General features: G+C 39.0%; 1 protein-coding gene across 3 annotated transcripts in view; it reads left to right on the top strand.

Annotated features, from left to right (window-relative positions):
- The window catches only part of LOC126215347 (uncharacterized), a 286,938-nt gene that overhangs the window by 241,114 nt on the left and 28,410 nt on the right, over positions 1 to 17,414 (top strand). Inside the window, exon 8 of one of the 3 annotated variants that reach the window (XM_049942031.1) lies at positions 10,775 to 10,867. The exons of the other annotated variants lie outside the window; for them this stretch is intronic. Within the exon in view, the coding sequence (XP_049797988.1) occupies positions 10,775 to 10,867 (93 nt within the window). The remainder of the gene's footprint in view (positions 1 to 10,774; positions 10,868 to 17,414) is intronic. 3 annotated transcript variants of the gene reach the window in all.

The following is a 17,414-nucleotide window of genomic DNA, read 5'->3' as shown; positions in this document are numbered from 1 at the left end:
AGATATACGAGGGCTGTTCAAAAATAAGGTGACTTTTCAAATTGCGCGGGCAACGTACATTAGACTATCGATTCTTCTTTGTTACGTTGGTACACATGTACCGAACATATGTTCACAGTGTTGAGTGGTACTTAAGATAAGTAAATAAATTAGTGAAATCAAAGTGAAGTAGAAATTAGAAAATAAATGTATAACTTGGTTTAGTTTAGAGAGTTACATACTGGCAAACAGCGGGCAGAGCAGAAGAGACAATGACCGTGAAGTCAGCAAGTTCAGGAGAAGCCATCGCCCTCCCCACATAAGCGGACGCTGTCGATTCAGCCGTCAGGGCTCATGTCATGCAATTTTTCTGATGTTTTCGGCATGATACGTGTCAGCGAAGTTTGTTCCAAAACTTCTCAATTTTGATCAGGAGAGCCATCGCATGAACATCGTCAGGAGCCCTTGAATGCCGTCAATGATGACCTGATTTTCTCAAAAGGGTCATAACTAGTGACGAAACATGGGTTTACAGTTATGACGTCCAAACCAAAGCGCAATCATCCAGTGGAAGCATCCCGGAGAGCCAAGACCGAAAAAAGCCTGTCAAGTTCGATCAAATGCCAAAGTTTTGCTCACTGGTTTTTCTTTTTTTTTTTTTTTTTTTTCATTACCGTTGCGTAGTGCATCATGAATTTTCGCCTCAAGGTCGTACGGTCAATAAGGAGTATTACTTTGACATTATGCGCCGTTTGCGAGAAGCAATACGCAGAAAACGTCCGGAATTGTGGAAAAACAATTCATGGCTTTTGCATCACGACAGTGAACCTACTCATTTATCGTAGTCTGGGAGAGATTTTTTGGCCAGAAACATCACGACAGTAATGCCTCAACCACCATATTCACCGGATTTGGTCCCCTGCGACTTTTTCCTGTTTCCGAAACTGAAGAGACCGGTGAAAGGACGAAGATTTTCAACGAATGAGGAAATAAAAACTGCATCGCTGGAAGTACTCAAGGCTGAACCAAAAAGTGCTTATGAGAAATGCTTCGAGGATTGGAAGAGGCGTCGGCACAAGTGTATTGCATCTGAGGGGGATTACTTTGAAGGGGACAACATGAATATTGATGAATAACAAAATATTTTTTCATAAAAATACAAAAGTCATCTTAATTTTTGAACACATCTCGTACATAACAGAGATCTTGGTTATCAATAACATATTCTCCTTGACTATTCACAACAGTCTGCCAACGCTGGGGCAAATTTTCGAATCGACTAGAGAAAACACGTGATTTTGAGGTGAAGAACTCGTTGAGCCATGACCGAAGCGCATTTTCGTCCGGAAAGGAAGTTCCTTGAAGGTTGTTCGATAGCGAGCGGAAAAGGTGAAAATCTGAGGATGCAAGAACAGATAAATAAGGTGGATGCAATATAACTTCCCAACCCAACTCCTCTACAACGTATTTTCTCAGTCTAGCAGAACGCGACCAGGCGTTATAGCGCATTAGGGCCACTTCACGCAGTCTTCCTGGCCGTTGTTCTTGGACTGTGTGTGCAAGACGTCTCAGTTGTTGTCAATAAATGTCATCGGTGATGGTTACATATCGGGAAACCAATTCGTAGTACATCACACAGTCACAGTTACACCAGATGCGTATCATTATCTTTTGTGGATACATGAAGGTCTTTGTTTGCTTTGTTTTAGTTCAACAATTCGTTTCTCTCCCTTGTGTTAACATAAAGACACAATTTCTCGTCACTAATAACGATGCAGGGTAGGAATGGTCGGTGCTGCCCATGAGCCGATTGATGACCAGCAAGCAGAGATACGCTTATGGCCACTAAACTTTCTCATTGCATGAAATGTCACTCGATGGTCACAGTTCGTCAAATTTGTCAGTGCTCAAATAAAATGACGTAGATCATTGTGGATTAATGTGTTTAAATGATCTTCATCGAATCCCGAAGGTCTTCCTGAGCATAGAGTCACCTTAAGTAAGACAAAACGATCCTCCTTAAAGCAAGAAAACCATTTTTCTGTCGTGCTCTGTCCAACAGAATTATCACCATACATGAGGCAAATGTTTCTGGCTGCCTCTGCTGTTGTCGCCCCTCTATTGAACTCAAACAGAATAATCTGTTAGAAATGTTTCAATTTCTCCACTCTGCACTCCATTTTCTAGCACCACAGCTGCACTCACTATCTCCAGATGACAAAATGATAATATGTAAACTCAAACAGTAACAGTGAACTACAATAAAAATGACAATCAATAGACAAAGCCATAGCAACTGATATGCCAACATGCAAAACAAAATGCTATGAACTTATGCACCAACCTAATACAAGGATGTATAACAAGACAGTGACGAGCACTCAGCCATAATTAATTGTACAGGCTGTTTGACTGCTATAGCTACAAACAAAAGAAGCAAGCAGAGGGCAATGAAACAAACAAACAAACCTAATAAACAAAGGTCTGGAGTACAGTTGTTTCCTCGATACGACATATGCACTAGTGCAGTTGTGCCGGTGTCCAGGACTACATTTTGGATGCTGTTCCTTGTGGTGAAAGTGTTGTGAGTACAGTAATTCGGCCCAGATATCCACAGCGAGAGAAAAGTGTTCCCTTGGTATGGTTCCTTAAAGGTGGTTGCTTGCACACTTGCCAATCAGACACTTCCCTTAATAGGCCAGCATTATAGCATAAATGTGGCAGTGCTATAAGAAATAACCAATAACATTTATTGCTAGTATCCAATGGTGTCTCATTCAAAATTATACCAATGTGCTACAATGTGGTGGCCTATAGCCTATTAACTTATCATCATATCTAATCACAACTAAATTGAATATATTAATTTAATGTATATACTGAAATTTCATAATTAATAGTTTATCATTGCAAAGAATAAAATTTTTTTTAAAAAATGTTGGTACCAGCAGGAATCAAACCTGGGGCCACTCAGCCGCTGTGCCAATACAAGAACAGCTCCTCAAAAATCCCCCACACTTTACATGTAGATCTTTAGGGACTGTTTTACCTTTTCCTATTGCCCATTAAGGCCAGATATTCTAGGAACCTGAAATGGGTATCAACCTGCTCCTATTCACATACTTTTATTTTATCTATAGTTTCTGTCAAGAGAATCAATGGCCCTTTGGAAATCAATAAGCATCTTTTGAATTCAGTAATCTGTGGCAAATGATTGACTTCAGATTAAATATTTGTTCAGAACATCACGTGCCTTTCCTAAAACCACCTTCACATTCACCAAAATTACTCTCCAGTGTCGTTTCTACTCCGTTTAGTATAATCTTGGAAAATATGTTGTTTGCAACTGGTTGCAAAGAAATTCCTCTCTAGTTTTTAACACTTTGTTTATTGCCTTTCTTATGTAGTGAATGTATTAAGGACATCTTCCACTCTTGTGGCATTTTTTTTTTTTTTTTAGTTTTCTCAAACATTAATTTTAGTTAACTTCAAAAGTTCTGTTGTAATATAGTCTTCTCCACTACCTTTATAAGCTTTTAATGGAAAGGAAACCCTGAAACAACTTGTTTCTTTGATAGTTGGGGGTTTTGACTAAGATGAGTAGTAACTGTAACTAAATTTAATGAATTGAACAGTTTAAGTATATTTAAATTGTATCATTAATAGTTTAACATTGACAGGAATAAAATAAAATGAAAAAAAGGTTGGTACTAGCAGGGCTGAAACCCAGGTTCACACCTTGTCACTCTGTACATTGGACCAGTCAGGAGTTGATCCTAATGCAGCTGACCTAAATTTCAGCACTGGTTTCTTATTAATGGGGAAAGAGGCACTACAAAACCTATTTTCATTCTAAGAGGTTGAAAAATCAGCCAACCAGTTTGAAATAAAGGTTTATTAGCCCATAAACCTTTGTTTGCAACTGGTTGACTGATTTTTCAACCTCTTCAGGTTCACACAGTTGCTGTTTGCAGCCATGTTTAAGATTTTGATATTTTCATCCATTTTATTTGCACACAAGCATGCATTTGAAGAGAAATGCGCTGATGTTATTGCTATTTCCCACTCACATTTGAAGAGAAATGACATAATTCTAGTGTGATTTCTATATCACATTCAAAGTAAAATGGCATAATTTAAGTGTAATATTATTAGTGTGCTGTAGCACATTATCACATGATAACCAGCCGCCACTAAGAGTTTGTGACAGAATAGTAAGCCCTACTTAACTTTGGTATAATTTGATGTATGACAGGAATAATCAGGGTGAAAGGGATGGAAAGGAAAGGGGATGGGAAAGAGAGAGGAAGGAAATAATGACTTCCAGCCGTACATGGGTTGCAGCAATGCAAAGGCAAAAAAAAAAGTTCAAAATTTATGCCAGAACAAGACTCGAAGTCAGATGCTCCACTTCTCTAGAATGGTTGCCTTAAGCGCATCAGCCTTCCAGACACACTTTCCATCCAACCCAAATGCCTCTGATGGAAAACTTGTCCGGATGGCCAATGCGGTTAAGGCAACCATTCTAGAGAAGCAGAACATCTGAGTTTGACTCTCATTATGCCACAAATTTTCAACTCTCACCTTTACATTGCCCTGTGAGGCTGGAAGTCATTATTTCCTTCCTCTCTCTTTCCCATGCTGTTTCCTTCAACCCTAATTATTCATGTATATGTTCTTGCTGCTTCATCATGAGTGGTGTCTGTTCTGTCAGACATGTCCAAAAGTCCAAAAGAACTGATTCCTCTCATATCTATGATGTTCTGTACCTAATAGAATAATATCTAACTTTGCTGTCTCTTGACAGTCTATGGCACTGATACTATAGCTGATACTAATGATTGCAGAAACTCTGTTAATGATCCTAGGTCTCTGTATGTAGTGACTGCTAAGTCATGGTGCTGTATTGAGCTGGCTGCAGGTGTTGAACTGTCTAACTGCGGATTCAGGACTGGATGAAAGTCCATAGTACACAAATACTTTCTTTGAGATGTATTTGCAAATCTAATCCTGGAAAGCTCACATTTGTACTTACACTACACCTGTATAGTATTGACAAAATATAGTCAAGTCCAATATACTAGGGCACTGAAATGCAAATGACACCATAAGATAACGCACATTGAGGCCATCACAGGTAATCTCTCTTCAGTGTTACATAGTATTTTGATACGTCATCAGCATAAATAGGAAAGGACAGCAACCAAGCAGTCAACTGTAATACAAAAATGATGATGATAACATTTCCCTCTAGTAATCTGTTACCTTCAGACATCACTTAACATACATAGTTTCAGTCATCTAGAAATTATGTGGTGTATATATTAACATCTGTACAAGATGTTTGAACAGAATGGAAGATCTATGACTCAGTGTGTTGGCCAACTGCATTTTGTCTTTCCAAGATGTCATTCTCATGAATGTGTTGTTTTTGTTTTCCACTGATTCTAGGTTCTCACTGCACCATTTCTAACAAACTATAAAAGCTAAAAAGATGACTGCTGCATCCTGTCACTTGAACCCAAACCTTTGCCTTTCACAGATAATGGTCATGTCAATCAAGTTACCGAGTGAGGCCTCAAAACAAGATTTAAAGCTTCAATATGTCAGTACCTCTTACATACTTTCCAAACTATTTACTTTGCATATTTTTCAGAAGTGGTCACTCAGGCACTTTGCAGCAAGAAAAGAATTACTGAAAAACTGAAGCTCTCATATCACACCATGGGGCACTCTTTGATGGTGCTTTCAGCAAGGCAATTGATCACAAAAGGGTCAAGGTCCAAATCCTGGTCCAGCACACAGCCTTAATCTGTCAAGCAATGTCAACAGAACTCTCCGCAAAACTGCATCACTCCGAAGCAGACTGACACACAGAAATAACTTCCGCAGTGTGTCAAAGCTATGCTCTGGACATCAACATGAACTCCAGTCTTAGACTTATAGGACCAGTGGTCTGCCATGTGAAATGCTCCCTTAGAGATTAACACATATGCTTAGGCTAACGGAAGCCTCAGGGATCGAACTCCTGAGCAAATGACTCAAAACAGGAACAACGTATCAGGGTGGTGTAAACCACTGAAAGTACGGGTGTCCCAATAAATAAACACATCAATATTACCTAATTGTTCAGTCATTACGTACCAACTTTGTCCAGCCAGGTTTAAGCCTCTACTCCAAAGTAGACAGTTACATCAGGAACAAAGCCAACCTCAGAGCATGAGTGCGGAGGATAAATCTAGAACCTTTTGGCCCACCTGGAGAAAAATCTTTAGTTCCAGAAAAATGATGATGCAAGAGTCTTAATCTGAGACCTGATTCTAGTGAGCCAGAGGAGCAACAATCTTCAGATCAAATAAACGTCAGGTTGGTAATAACACTGGGTTTCATGTGGAAATTTGGAACACGGCAATCCCATGGAGTGAGGATGGCAACTTCAGGGGTAAAAGGTTATGGAATATGAAGTGGATGTGGGGGGATGAACAGAGCAGAAGTCCAAAGGGCTAAGGACCCCATACACAGACTGACCAATCTACCAACCCACTCACTGAACAGGTTAGCTTCAATCTGCTCACTTGTGTGTGGACAATGAGCTTGTGGTTGATTCTGGGGTTCAAGTGCATCGCTCCACTGGTGAGCCCCTACCTGCTTACACCAACCAGACAGCACATACTCTACCAGTACTGGCAGGTAGGGTAACCAAGTTGATATTGGTGTCCACACACAAACAGGTCACGGCTATGGTTGGCGAGGGGGTCACCCACACTGATTGAGCTGTGAACGGGCACCTTTAGATACAATCAGGTGACCAACTTCTACAGTGTGCTGCCTCCCTCCCCTTATCCCTTCATGCTGACGTCAGTAGGATTCCAATCTGTCCCAATATTGTAGGTATCGTCTCTACTTTTCTGTAACTGTCACATGAGTATGGTGGGGCACCCTCAAGCCCCTATTTTTCTGGTTTACTTCTATAGTTATACTTTTTTATGTCATATTGTATAATTTTCATCTGTGGAAAGTGAACTTCTTGTAAAAATAAACTATAATATGAGCTTCTTAGAGTTCTATTAACATGTTCTAAGATAAAAAAACTTCTAAAAGCCACTACAGGAGACAACAAGTACATTTACAAGTTCCATCCCCAACCCCATTGATTTTCACCAGTGTATAAGGCAAACACTGTTAACTTTTAAATATTTTAAGCTTCAAGTATAGTTTTGGTGTGAGGGTAAAAACTGACAGAATCTTAGTAAGAACTGCACATTTAATATATTAAGCACTACCTTTTATATCTAAAAACAAAGATGATGTGACTTACCATACGAAAGCGCTGGCAGGTCGATAGACACACAAACAAACACATGTGTGGTTGGATATGGGTGTGTGTGCAAGTGCATACCTGTCCTTTTTTCCCCCTAAGGTAAGTCTTTCCGCTCCCGGGATTGGAATGACTCCTTACCCTCTCCCTTAAAACCCACATCCTTTCGTCTTTCCCTCTCCTTCCCTCTTTCCTGATGAAGCAACAGTTGGTTGCGAAAGCTAGAATTTTGTGTGTATGACTGTGTTTGTTTGTGTGTCTATCAACCTGCCAGCGCTTTCGTATGGTAAGTCACATCATCTTTGTTTTTAGATATATTTTTCCTGCATGGAATGTTTCCCTCTATTATATTCAAGCACTACCTTTTGTTTGAGATGTCCCGACTTTTGACTTGCCAATGGGGGCACATTCCTGACTTTTGACTTGCCAAAGGTGGCAACCTTAAATCTCATTCTAATTTTTTTTTTTTTTAATTCTCTTCGTTGATCAGCTGGTTAATTGAGATCAGAATGACTTTATACTGGAGTAAAAGGTATACATAGAAGTGATCGGTTATGTATGATACAATTCAAAACATGGAACAACACACAGTACCCAAGCAGCACTGCAACAATAATGTGATTCCTTTTTCATTGTTCCATTGTTGGTCAGTATGAAGCCAATACAAAGTACACTCTTCCCACTTTCATTGCATTGCCTCACTTGGGAAAACAAGAGTGGCTCCATGTAGTAGCCTAAAACAATAAAACAAGAATCTCCATATCAGGGTAAGGGAGGTCTTAATGGAACTGTTGATCCACACATTCCAGTCTAAATCTCCTCGTGATTCCCTTTCACATATTACCCCCCCCCCCCCTTCCTACTTTAGACCCCTCCAATCCATTCCCTACCTGTCTTTTTTCTTCCCCCTCTACTTCACCCATATTCTTCCCTTTCTTTCTGCCCTTCCTTATTTTTTCAGAAGTCACAGAACTGTGGCCCTCCACCTCCCCCTGAAATGGTATCTATGACACACGCCCACCTGCAGTGCTTCAGTTATGCCACAATAAACATATAAGGTAAAACCTCCCACCTCCTCCCCCCCCCCCCCCCCTCACAACATTTGTGCCATGCACTAGATTCCTGTTGAGGATTCAGATGGGCAATAGAGTCTTATCACTGATGATTCGAAAACCATACCAAACTGATTCTGCACAACACCAACTCTTGAAAATAGAGAAGTAGCACCAAGAACTCTGATCCTGAACATGAGCAAGCCCTATAGGCTTCAGCTGTGTGAACCAAGTGCACTATTTCTCCATAAACCATGTTAGCAAAAGATGTCTGCTTGGCAGTAGTCATTTCTTCTTTTGCTACTTGAATAAAATGACACTATAGAAATAACACAGAGACAATGACTGTTTACAGTTGTGTGTTGAGGAAAAGGCTTCTTTTTGTAAGCAGAAGATAGATAAACAAGGGATAGGAGAACTTAAGTGTCTCACTCGATTAATTCTTAAACTGTCTTCCTTTCTAGGTATATTTCTCATTCAGTTTTTGCACCCCTTCTGTGCCTGGACCCTTTGCCGGGGCCTATCTTCCTACACCTTTGGTATGGCCTTCAGTAAGCCCTAGACTGATAGGAAGCTATTATATGTTGATAACAGACTGGTAAAGACAAAGAAAGTGTGTAAACATGTTTCCTAAAGTTGGGTGGCTTAGTGTGGTGTGGCAAAAGCCATATCTGATGTTAAGATGAAATTGGAAATCAAAGAAGAGAGGATAGTAGAATTAAACTGAATATATGCATAAACCATTTCCTAAGTTCAGTATTTGGAACATTATGGTGTCCACTGCTGAATCCTCCTGTTTATTGACATCATCCACTGAACAAGCCACACTGAATCTTATGCAGTAGAGACAATTTGAGTTAATATCAGTTTAATTTCCATACTCTCACAAATTCTCAATGAACTGTGCTACCCCTTCCATACAAATTCTTGTGGATATAGAGAAGTGTTACAAAATTATGGCACACGGTCATTGCAGTGACAGAAATGCAGATATGAGGTAAGTAAGTCAGCAGTCCCAATCAGAACATATCTGGGTATCATACAGAGTGTCAATCACCACTTATTTTCAGAGGCAACAAGCAGTTGCAGGAAGCTATCAAATCGTATGAGTTGTGATGTAGGTTTCATATATACTCCCCTATTCCCTAATGCTCTGATCTCTATACTGTGAGTTTGGAAATTCCTGTTACAGACTTCTAGGACTTGCAGAAGGGAATGAGTATATAATATTTTGAATAGGAACCCATGTCTGGGAATGTACCATTCCTCTTCTACAATGGTATCAATTCAGATGTGTAACATGTCCACGTCAAATTCTATTCACAGATGAATGTCAGTTCAGTAGGGATTGTGTTCTGTATTCGTGAAACAGCTATGTCTGGGCAGACAAAAACCCTTGTGCCACACATGTTCGGTGATTTCAGAACTGGTTTGGTATCAACGTATGGGCAGGTATTTTGGACAGTCATATGATTGACTATACCTTCTTCCTCTCAAGCTACCTGGTCCTGTACACTTGATCTTCTTACAAAATGTACTGAATCCATTCTTGGAAGCTGTGCCATTGAATGTCCATCAGGAAATGTGGTTTCAGCATGATGTTGCCCACCTCACTTCTCACGCTCAGTTCAGAGACATCTCAACAGATGATACTGTGAAAGACTGATAGGCCAAGATGGTCCAGCCACATGGTCACTGCAGTTGTCAGATTTAAATCCTACAGACTACTTCTTGTGGGGTCGAATGAAAATTTTAATTTACTGGACTCCTGGCATATGTTCTGGCTGATGCACTAGAAACTGAAGAGACACCAGGTCTGTATGTACAGCATGCTGGGGTCTGTTTTGTTTTGGAATAATGTGAACACGTAATGTTAAGTGTTAATACAAACAAATGTGCTTAAGTGATAAACAATTGTTCCATTATGTTTCCTTTAGAATTGATACTTAATAATTGTACTGCATCGTGCCAAATTTAGTTCCTCAAACAGAAGTGGATGAGTTAAACATCTGAATTGAAACAGTCATAGAATGGAAATGGTACATTTCTGGACATGAGTTCCTATTCAAAAGAATATGCACTCGCTCCCCTTTACAAGTCCTAGAAGTTTGTAACAAGAATTTCCAAACACCCTGTATTTATTCACGGAACTAACACTGCGTTGTAGCTAAGTCACCTTGTACTCTGTCCTACCTCTCAAGGATGCTTGTCAATATTCAAGAATCTGTGGAAGTTATAGTAGTAGAGTAGTAGAGGTAAGATGAAACTGGCCATTAGGTCTACAAGTATCCTCAGGTAGACCAGTGATAACATGCTTGTAAAAGCCAAAGATCTGGGTTCTCAGTACATATCTCTGTCCATCACACATTTTTGCCACTCGAGGTTCCAAAGTGCGGACTGCTCAATCCAGTCTGACACTCAACAGGTGATGCAGCGCGCCGGCGCCACTCCTACCTGGTGGCGAGCCGCCAGCCCAGCATGTCATCTCTGCGACCGCCGTCACCGACGCCTTCCTTTGGTACTAACAGAAACCCATCAACAGTAGATAAGCTGCCGTCATCTTCTGATGGATAAGTAGAAGTTGCTCCTATCCGAGTGCCAGCACCGTGCTCCTAGAAGTCGTGAGCAGCTGCGCGGCATCTCACATCAAGTTTCGTGCCTGAACTTCCATTTGGATGTGCAGTTACTTCATTCTAGGCAACAGAAGCTTCTTCATGCTGCCAAAGGACCGTTTGAATGTGCTGGCTACTACTGTCACTTTTGTTTCACCTTGGGCTGTTCCTGAGGAAATGATCACAAATGACATTTCACTCACATAGCTATCAACCACTGCTTCATTGTCGTGCTGTAGCTCACCATAGATTTTTAGTTTATAGGCATTATAGTGGGATTACAATATTTTTCCATTCATTTATCCAAATATGCAACAATTTTGCCTAGAGAAATAGAAGAATTGTTTGATGATAAAGCTATGATTGCTCATTCCTGATGTTTTTATCATAATTTTGCAGCTTCCTTTGATAGCACAGCATAAAGTATGGGCAGGCTGCATACAAAAGAAATGGGCCCTCGTTGCATCAAGCTGTTTCTAGTGAAAATTCAGATTGTTTTTTAGCACTCATTATGCAGATCTTAAGAATTTTGTATTGCTGTTAAATGCCATTTTTTTCTTTTTTATTAGATGGCAGAAGCACCTTTAGATATCTAGGCAGTTTTTGAATGTATGTGTCAATGATTCATAGTACTTTCTTTCTTATTTTGTTTTAGCACAGCGAAGTGTGCAACTTTAAACAATATCTGCCTGCAATGTTACAAAATGTATCACTTTTATTCAAATGAATGGAGTATTGTGCAACAAATTTGATCTGATTCATTTACGGTTTTGTTAATTAGTCTCTTAATTCCACATAAAATTGAAATGTACATTTCTTCCCACATTTCTAAGTTTCCATCAGCTATTAACCACTACTTCACTGTTTTGCAGTAGTATTTTTTAATTTTCTTTTGCCTTTCAGTGGAATTTTCAAATATATTTTTGTATTACTTTATCAAGGTGCGTGAAAATCATTGTTTACAAGAGAAGCAAATGAGCACATAATAAACCAAAGAGCTGGTAGCACAACCATCCAACTACTACATTTGCTTTTATATTGGGTGTGCTTCTTCAGCAAAGAATATGCCAACAAGGTAGAAGATGTTACTGTGAGTACTTAGCTGGCAACTTAGCTGAAGACTTTCCGCTCCCGGGATTGGAATGACTCCTTACCCTCTCCCTTAAAACCCACATCCTTTCGTCTTTCCCTCTCCTTCCCCTCTTTCCTGATTAGGCAACAGTTTGTTGCGAAAGCTTGAATTTTGTGTGTGTGTTTGTGTTTGTTTGTGTGTCTATTGACCTGCCAGCGCTTTCGTTCGGTAAGTCACATCATCTTTGTTTTTAGATATATTTTTCCCACGTGGAATGTTTCCCTCTATTATATTGAGAGCAGTTAATTGGATAGACAAAAAATCTACTCACCATGCAGCAGCAGGAAACACATATATAAAAGGCATTATATTTGCAAGCTTCTGGAGCCAGTGGCTCCTGCTTCTGATAGAAAGACTGAAGGGGAAGGAGGAGGGGCAAAGGAAAAGAACTGGTGGTGTTTGGGAAAAGGTGTAGAGTTCAGAAAAGTCATCCAGAGTCCCAGATCAGAGGAGACTTAACAGACGTCATGAGAAAGAAAGACTCCTTCTCATCCAGTCTGGTTAAGTCCCCCCAATTCAGCGTCCTAAACCTCGCCAGTCCTTTTCCTTCATCTTGCTTCCTTCTCCTTCAACCGTTCTGCCAGTAGAAGGAGCCACTGGCTCCAAAAGTTTGCATAAATAATACATTTTATATGTGTATTTTCCTGCTGACGCTTGGTGAGTAGATTTTTTTCTAGCAGTAACTATGCGCTGGCTACAAGTACCATATACACTTATAAGCACCAAGCTACTGATTTCCATAAGTTTCCTGTCCTCTTCTATATATGGAGGACAACATCAAAAACCTAGGAGTGAGTTTTACCGTGGGTGACGGTGGCAATAGTCTTCACGAAAAGCTTAAGTTCTAAATCAAATTTCAAGTGGCTTTGTCACTGAGAAGATTTTGTCCAACAATTATTTTAGCTTGAGCATCTGACAGTAGCTGCCGTGGCTGATTGCCAGAGTAACGGATCAGAAGCATTTTTGCAGCTGTGGCTGTGCTGTGAAGCTGATGTGCTGACCCGACAAATTGCTTCCTCCAGTTTGCAGGAAAATAATAGAGAGTATGAAACTCTGCTTTTCTTTTGTCTTGTTGCAACAGTCATCAACTTCAGTGAAATTAATACCAGCAACTCATCTGAATGATATAATTAGATCACCTATACATATAGGCTCTAACTAAAAGTTGTAAGTAACAAACAAAAAGAAAAGGGCCATATCTTGTGGACATGAAGGGGGAAATGGAATGGTGCGTATATCTGCTGACATTGAAAGAGAGGAGCCAATGTTCTACGATTTCCAGTCTTTAGCAAAATGGAAAGCAAATGTTAGGTGAAACTGAAACCTATAAAATTTAAGAATGTGCTACATTAAGCCGATTTGTTCACCAGTAATATATGGGCACTCTAAAGCAAAAAGTGTGAATTGCGTAAAGGTAATAACTTTGAAAAAAAAAAATCAAGAAATCCTGCTTTTTTCAGACAGTTGCTTTCTCTGGCTAATAATTTGCCTTTCTAATTATGCTAACTTCCTCCAAATCTCATTTATTGGATCTACTTGTTTGCTGTTTTCCATGCCTTGCACTTTACGAATTTATCTTGATCAAAATGCCTTGACAGATGATTTTTCTTTTACATCTCCACACCCTTCCCAAGCCTGTCGTTTTCTCCATTTAACCTTCAGCTGTATATTACCGCCTGGTTATAAAATTCAGATTTCGATACTCAGCTCTTGAAGCAACTGTCAATCCAGTCCCACAAAGCACATAGCTTGGTGTTGCTTTCTCATCACATTTAGAGGAGAATAAAAATTACTAATATATTTAATTTGCACCAGAATCAGTAAAATGTCTCATATACATGGGGCAGACAGCTGTGTTTGGTGAAAACATAAAGCACAATATAGTACTGCAAAACAAACCAGAAAGTGACATAAGTTATGACCCTAAAAATAAATAGTTTAAGGTATAAAGTGCCACAACATTTTATGATGAAAGATGCAAACTAAATGCGATAACTGTTTCACATTGTTTCTGGTGTGCACTCCTTATTGGTATAGTAAACATTATGACAGTCATTTTAAATCATACATTTAGTAAACCAAAAACAGAACAATGTCATTTTATAAAATTTTGTAATATCTCTTTAAACTCACAGTAAAAAAAATGCACATCACATAAACACCACATATTCATGAACACACCATACACACATGTACAAGGGTCCTTTCATTTTAATGTGCCCAAACTTACCTTTTTTTTTACTTCAAGAAAGCAATACTACTGTTTTATTACAGTACCTTCTGTTGTGCAATGCCCACTTGCCATGCTTCAGAGAGTAGAGTTAGGTCAGTATACTTCAGGCATTAGAGGCCTATCTCTGACCGCAAACTGCTTCTCAGAAAAGGCTCTCAATGCGCCAGCTTCTACTGCTGCTTTACAGCTTTGCTAGTGCATTTATGCATTTGACTTATTTAAGGTTATGAGCTTTTAATTTCTAGGCAGTCTGCTTGTAGTGTAAGTATTGCAGGTGTTTATAAATATTCCATTCAAACTGGGGGCTGCTTAAGTGACATTATAATTTTATCTCAAAAGTGATAAACAATTTTAAAAATAAACATGAATTTAAATGCACAGGTATAAACAGGTTCTTAAATTAATTGATGTTCTCTTTACATGACATGTATCATATTCATCTGACAAAATTTGATGTATTAAAAGCAATGAAATATCAAGTCACAGGAATGGTTCCCACTTCTTATGTTCAATGTATAAACATGAATGTTTCTCACAACCTGTTGACACAGATCATCTTACAAAATGATTATTCCTTCTCATTGCCTCCTTATCAGTAAACTTTTTACAGAACTGCAGGATATTTTTTGTGCTACTGGCTACACAAAGGGTTGGTTTGTGTCCCACAGACGTGGGTGTAACTCCAAAGCATGTGACATATGAGGGGAAGTGAAATATTATTTCTTCCATATCGATACTTACCTATATTTAGTCAATAATACTGTGCGCTCACTTGTGTATTCATTTTACAGTGAATGTCATGTGTTACAAATGTAGATTCAAAATATTGCCAATATACATTAATTTAGGTGTCAATAACATGCAGAAATTCTGTTTCAGTAATTTTTATTTATTCTTATTATCATCTTTTTTGAGCATTTGTGAGAATCATTTGAAACAGACTATTGCCTAGGTTTAAAGAAGGGCAGGGAAGGTAGGATTAGAGGGAGGGTGACTGTACTGAGAAAAGTAGCCAGCCTGAAACGACTTGTCAAAATAGAAAGCTGAGCTCAGAGAGGTCAGAACAAGATATTAACCTGGCACATGCACTAAAATCCAGAAATTACAAATAATAACAAACACAAGAGAATATATATCTTAAACTGGAAAGTTCAGAATCCCAGAAGACACATTACAAAAAAGTAACAAAATTGTAAAATATCTTCCCCAACAGCAGATCGGTTAACAGTGGATATGATTACCCACAGGAGGCACACAGGCTCCACAGTGATGTGACATGCTCTTTGTGAGAAGATGGTTCAAGTACAATTCCAGAGAAACAGAAATCCTGAAAAGTCATTGCTTTGACTGATAGACTACACTTCATCTTCCCTATGCATTTCAGACATTCTCTCATAGGACATAGATCTGGAAGCACCAATGATGTGCCCATGAGGTGGATTGTGCCATGCATGCAAGAAAATCCTCCAGCAGATCAGCTTGACGAGCAAAGGCTTTACCATCCACAAAGAAGAACCCTGTACCAATTGCCTGTTGGAATACAAACAAATTTCTCTGAACCTCCAATAAACATTTGATTGCTTAACTCCAAATCCTGAGATAACTGTAGCCTCTGCAGTTACTACTGGATTTTTCAAGCAGTTAAATTAAGATACCCGAGTTGCTATTCTTCGCCAAACTATCACAAACATTTCCTGTAGCTCAGAAATAATGCCAAAGCATTGATACATCATGACACATTCAGTATTTCACAATGCTGAAACTGAGATTTACATTTTAACATCTTGATGGTGTTTACGAGCTCTACCCTGCAAAACAAGGCCTAAAGTCTACCTTTGCTATGTTACATAGCAATCCTCACTCTGCCCACAATGAAAGTGCACACACAATTGAGATCTGCGTGTCTACTATGTTGTTTCCTCTTTCTTTGAGTCACTCATTATTCACAGCAGAAAATACTTTTTTTCTATATAACAGAAAATTCTAGTTTATACACACTAGTGTGTGTGTGTGTGTGTGTGTGTGTGTGTGTGTGTGTGTGTGTAAAACCTTATCACTTCTGTCAGCCTTTGCAGCCCTTGTCTTCTATTCTAACACTGTGTTTCAGTTCATTTACATTATCCAGAATGAATCTTTCTCCAGCGCAGTTTATACTGTAATGAAATTCGTAGACTGATTGCATGCTAGACTGGGAGTTGAACCTTGTTCTTTGGCTTTCACCGGCAAGTCCCTTAAGAACTGAGACACCCATGTTAACTGCATGGTAGAATCGTCCAGACACCATAAAGAAGGTAACACATAACCCTTAGTCTCACTAATTCTGTATGTGCTGCAAACTGCCTTTTCAAGGCTTTGGCCCGCAAGTCCAAATCTGACACAGTTTAGATATTGCAGAAACGTTTTCATATGAGAGAGCAATCCCTATTGATATGGCAATAATTTTTATTTTGTTGTTGGGTATGCTTTCTGCCATCACAAACATAATTTGCCCTGTGGGATAAAAATTCTATATACCACATATCTGTGAATCATTTACACTTTGTTCTGTGTGTTGTGTATCTGGTGTAGAGTCAGTGATTCAAGCAGACATCTACTTAGACAAATGTAGAAAACCACCAAACAAATGATAATCAGAATAATTGCCATTATAGTGGCGTGTAGATTCAGTCTGTGTCTAGCTTACCACCCTGTTTTGTAAGCCAGTACTCAGTGCATTTAACTATATGGGTGAATCAACAGGTCTAATAATCATTATAAAATAGAAATGTGAACATATTCACACAAATCAATGATGAAGATGCAAGAATCAGAATGGCATTATCTCAGATGTTTTATATGTATGTGGTAACATCCATGCCTAGCAATATTAAGTATGTCAGTCACTTAAAATGAGAATAAAAATACTCAATGCTCAATTTATACTGTTATATATGTTAGTACACACTAATACAAGGGCAGTCTTTACATCATGATTCCATTTATGGCAGCTCAGTAGAAAACAGAGATATATGAATTTCAAATTTTTCAGTATTCTGCCTGTCATCTAATTTCCCATTCATACTATATCATGCACACGTAACCTTTTGCT

This window comes from Schistocerca nitens, chromosome 12, assembly GCF_023898315.1.
Source record: "Schistocerca nitens isolate TAMUIC-IGC-003100 chromosome 12, iqSchNite1.1, whole genome shotgun sequence".
Taxonomy (NCBI): domain Eukaryota; kingdom Metazoa; phylum Arthropoda; class Insecta; order Orthoptera; family Acrididae; genus Schistocerca; species Schistocerca nitens.
This window is presented reverse-complemented; position numbering and strand designations above follow the sequence as displayed.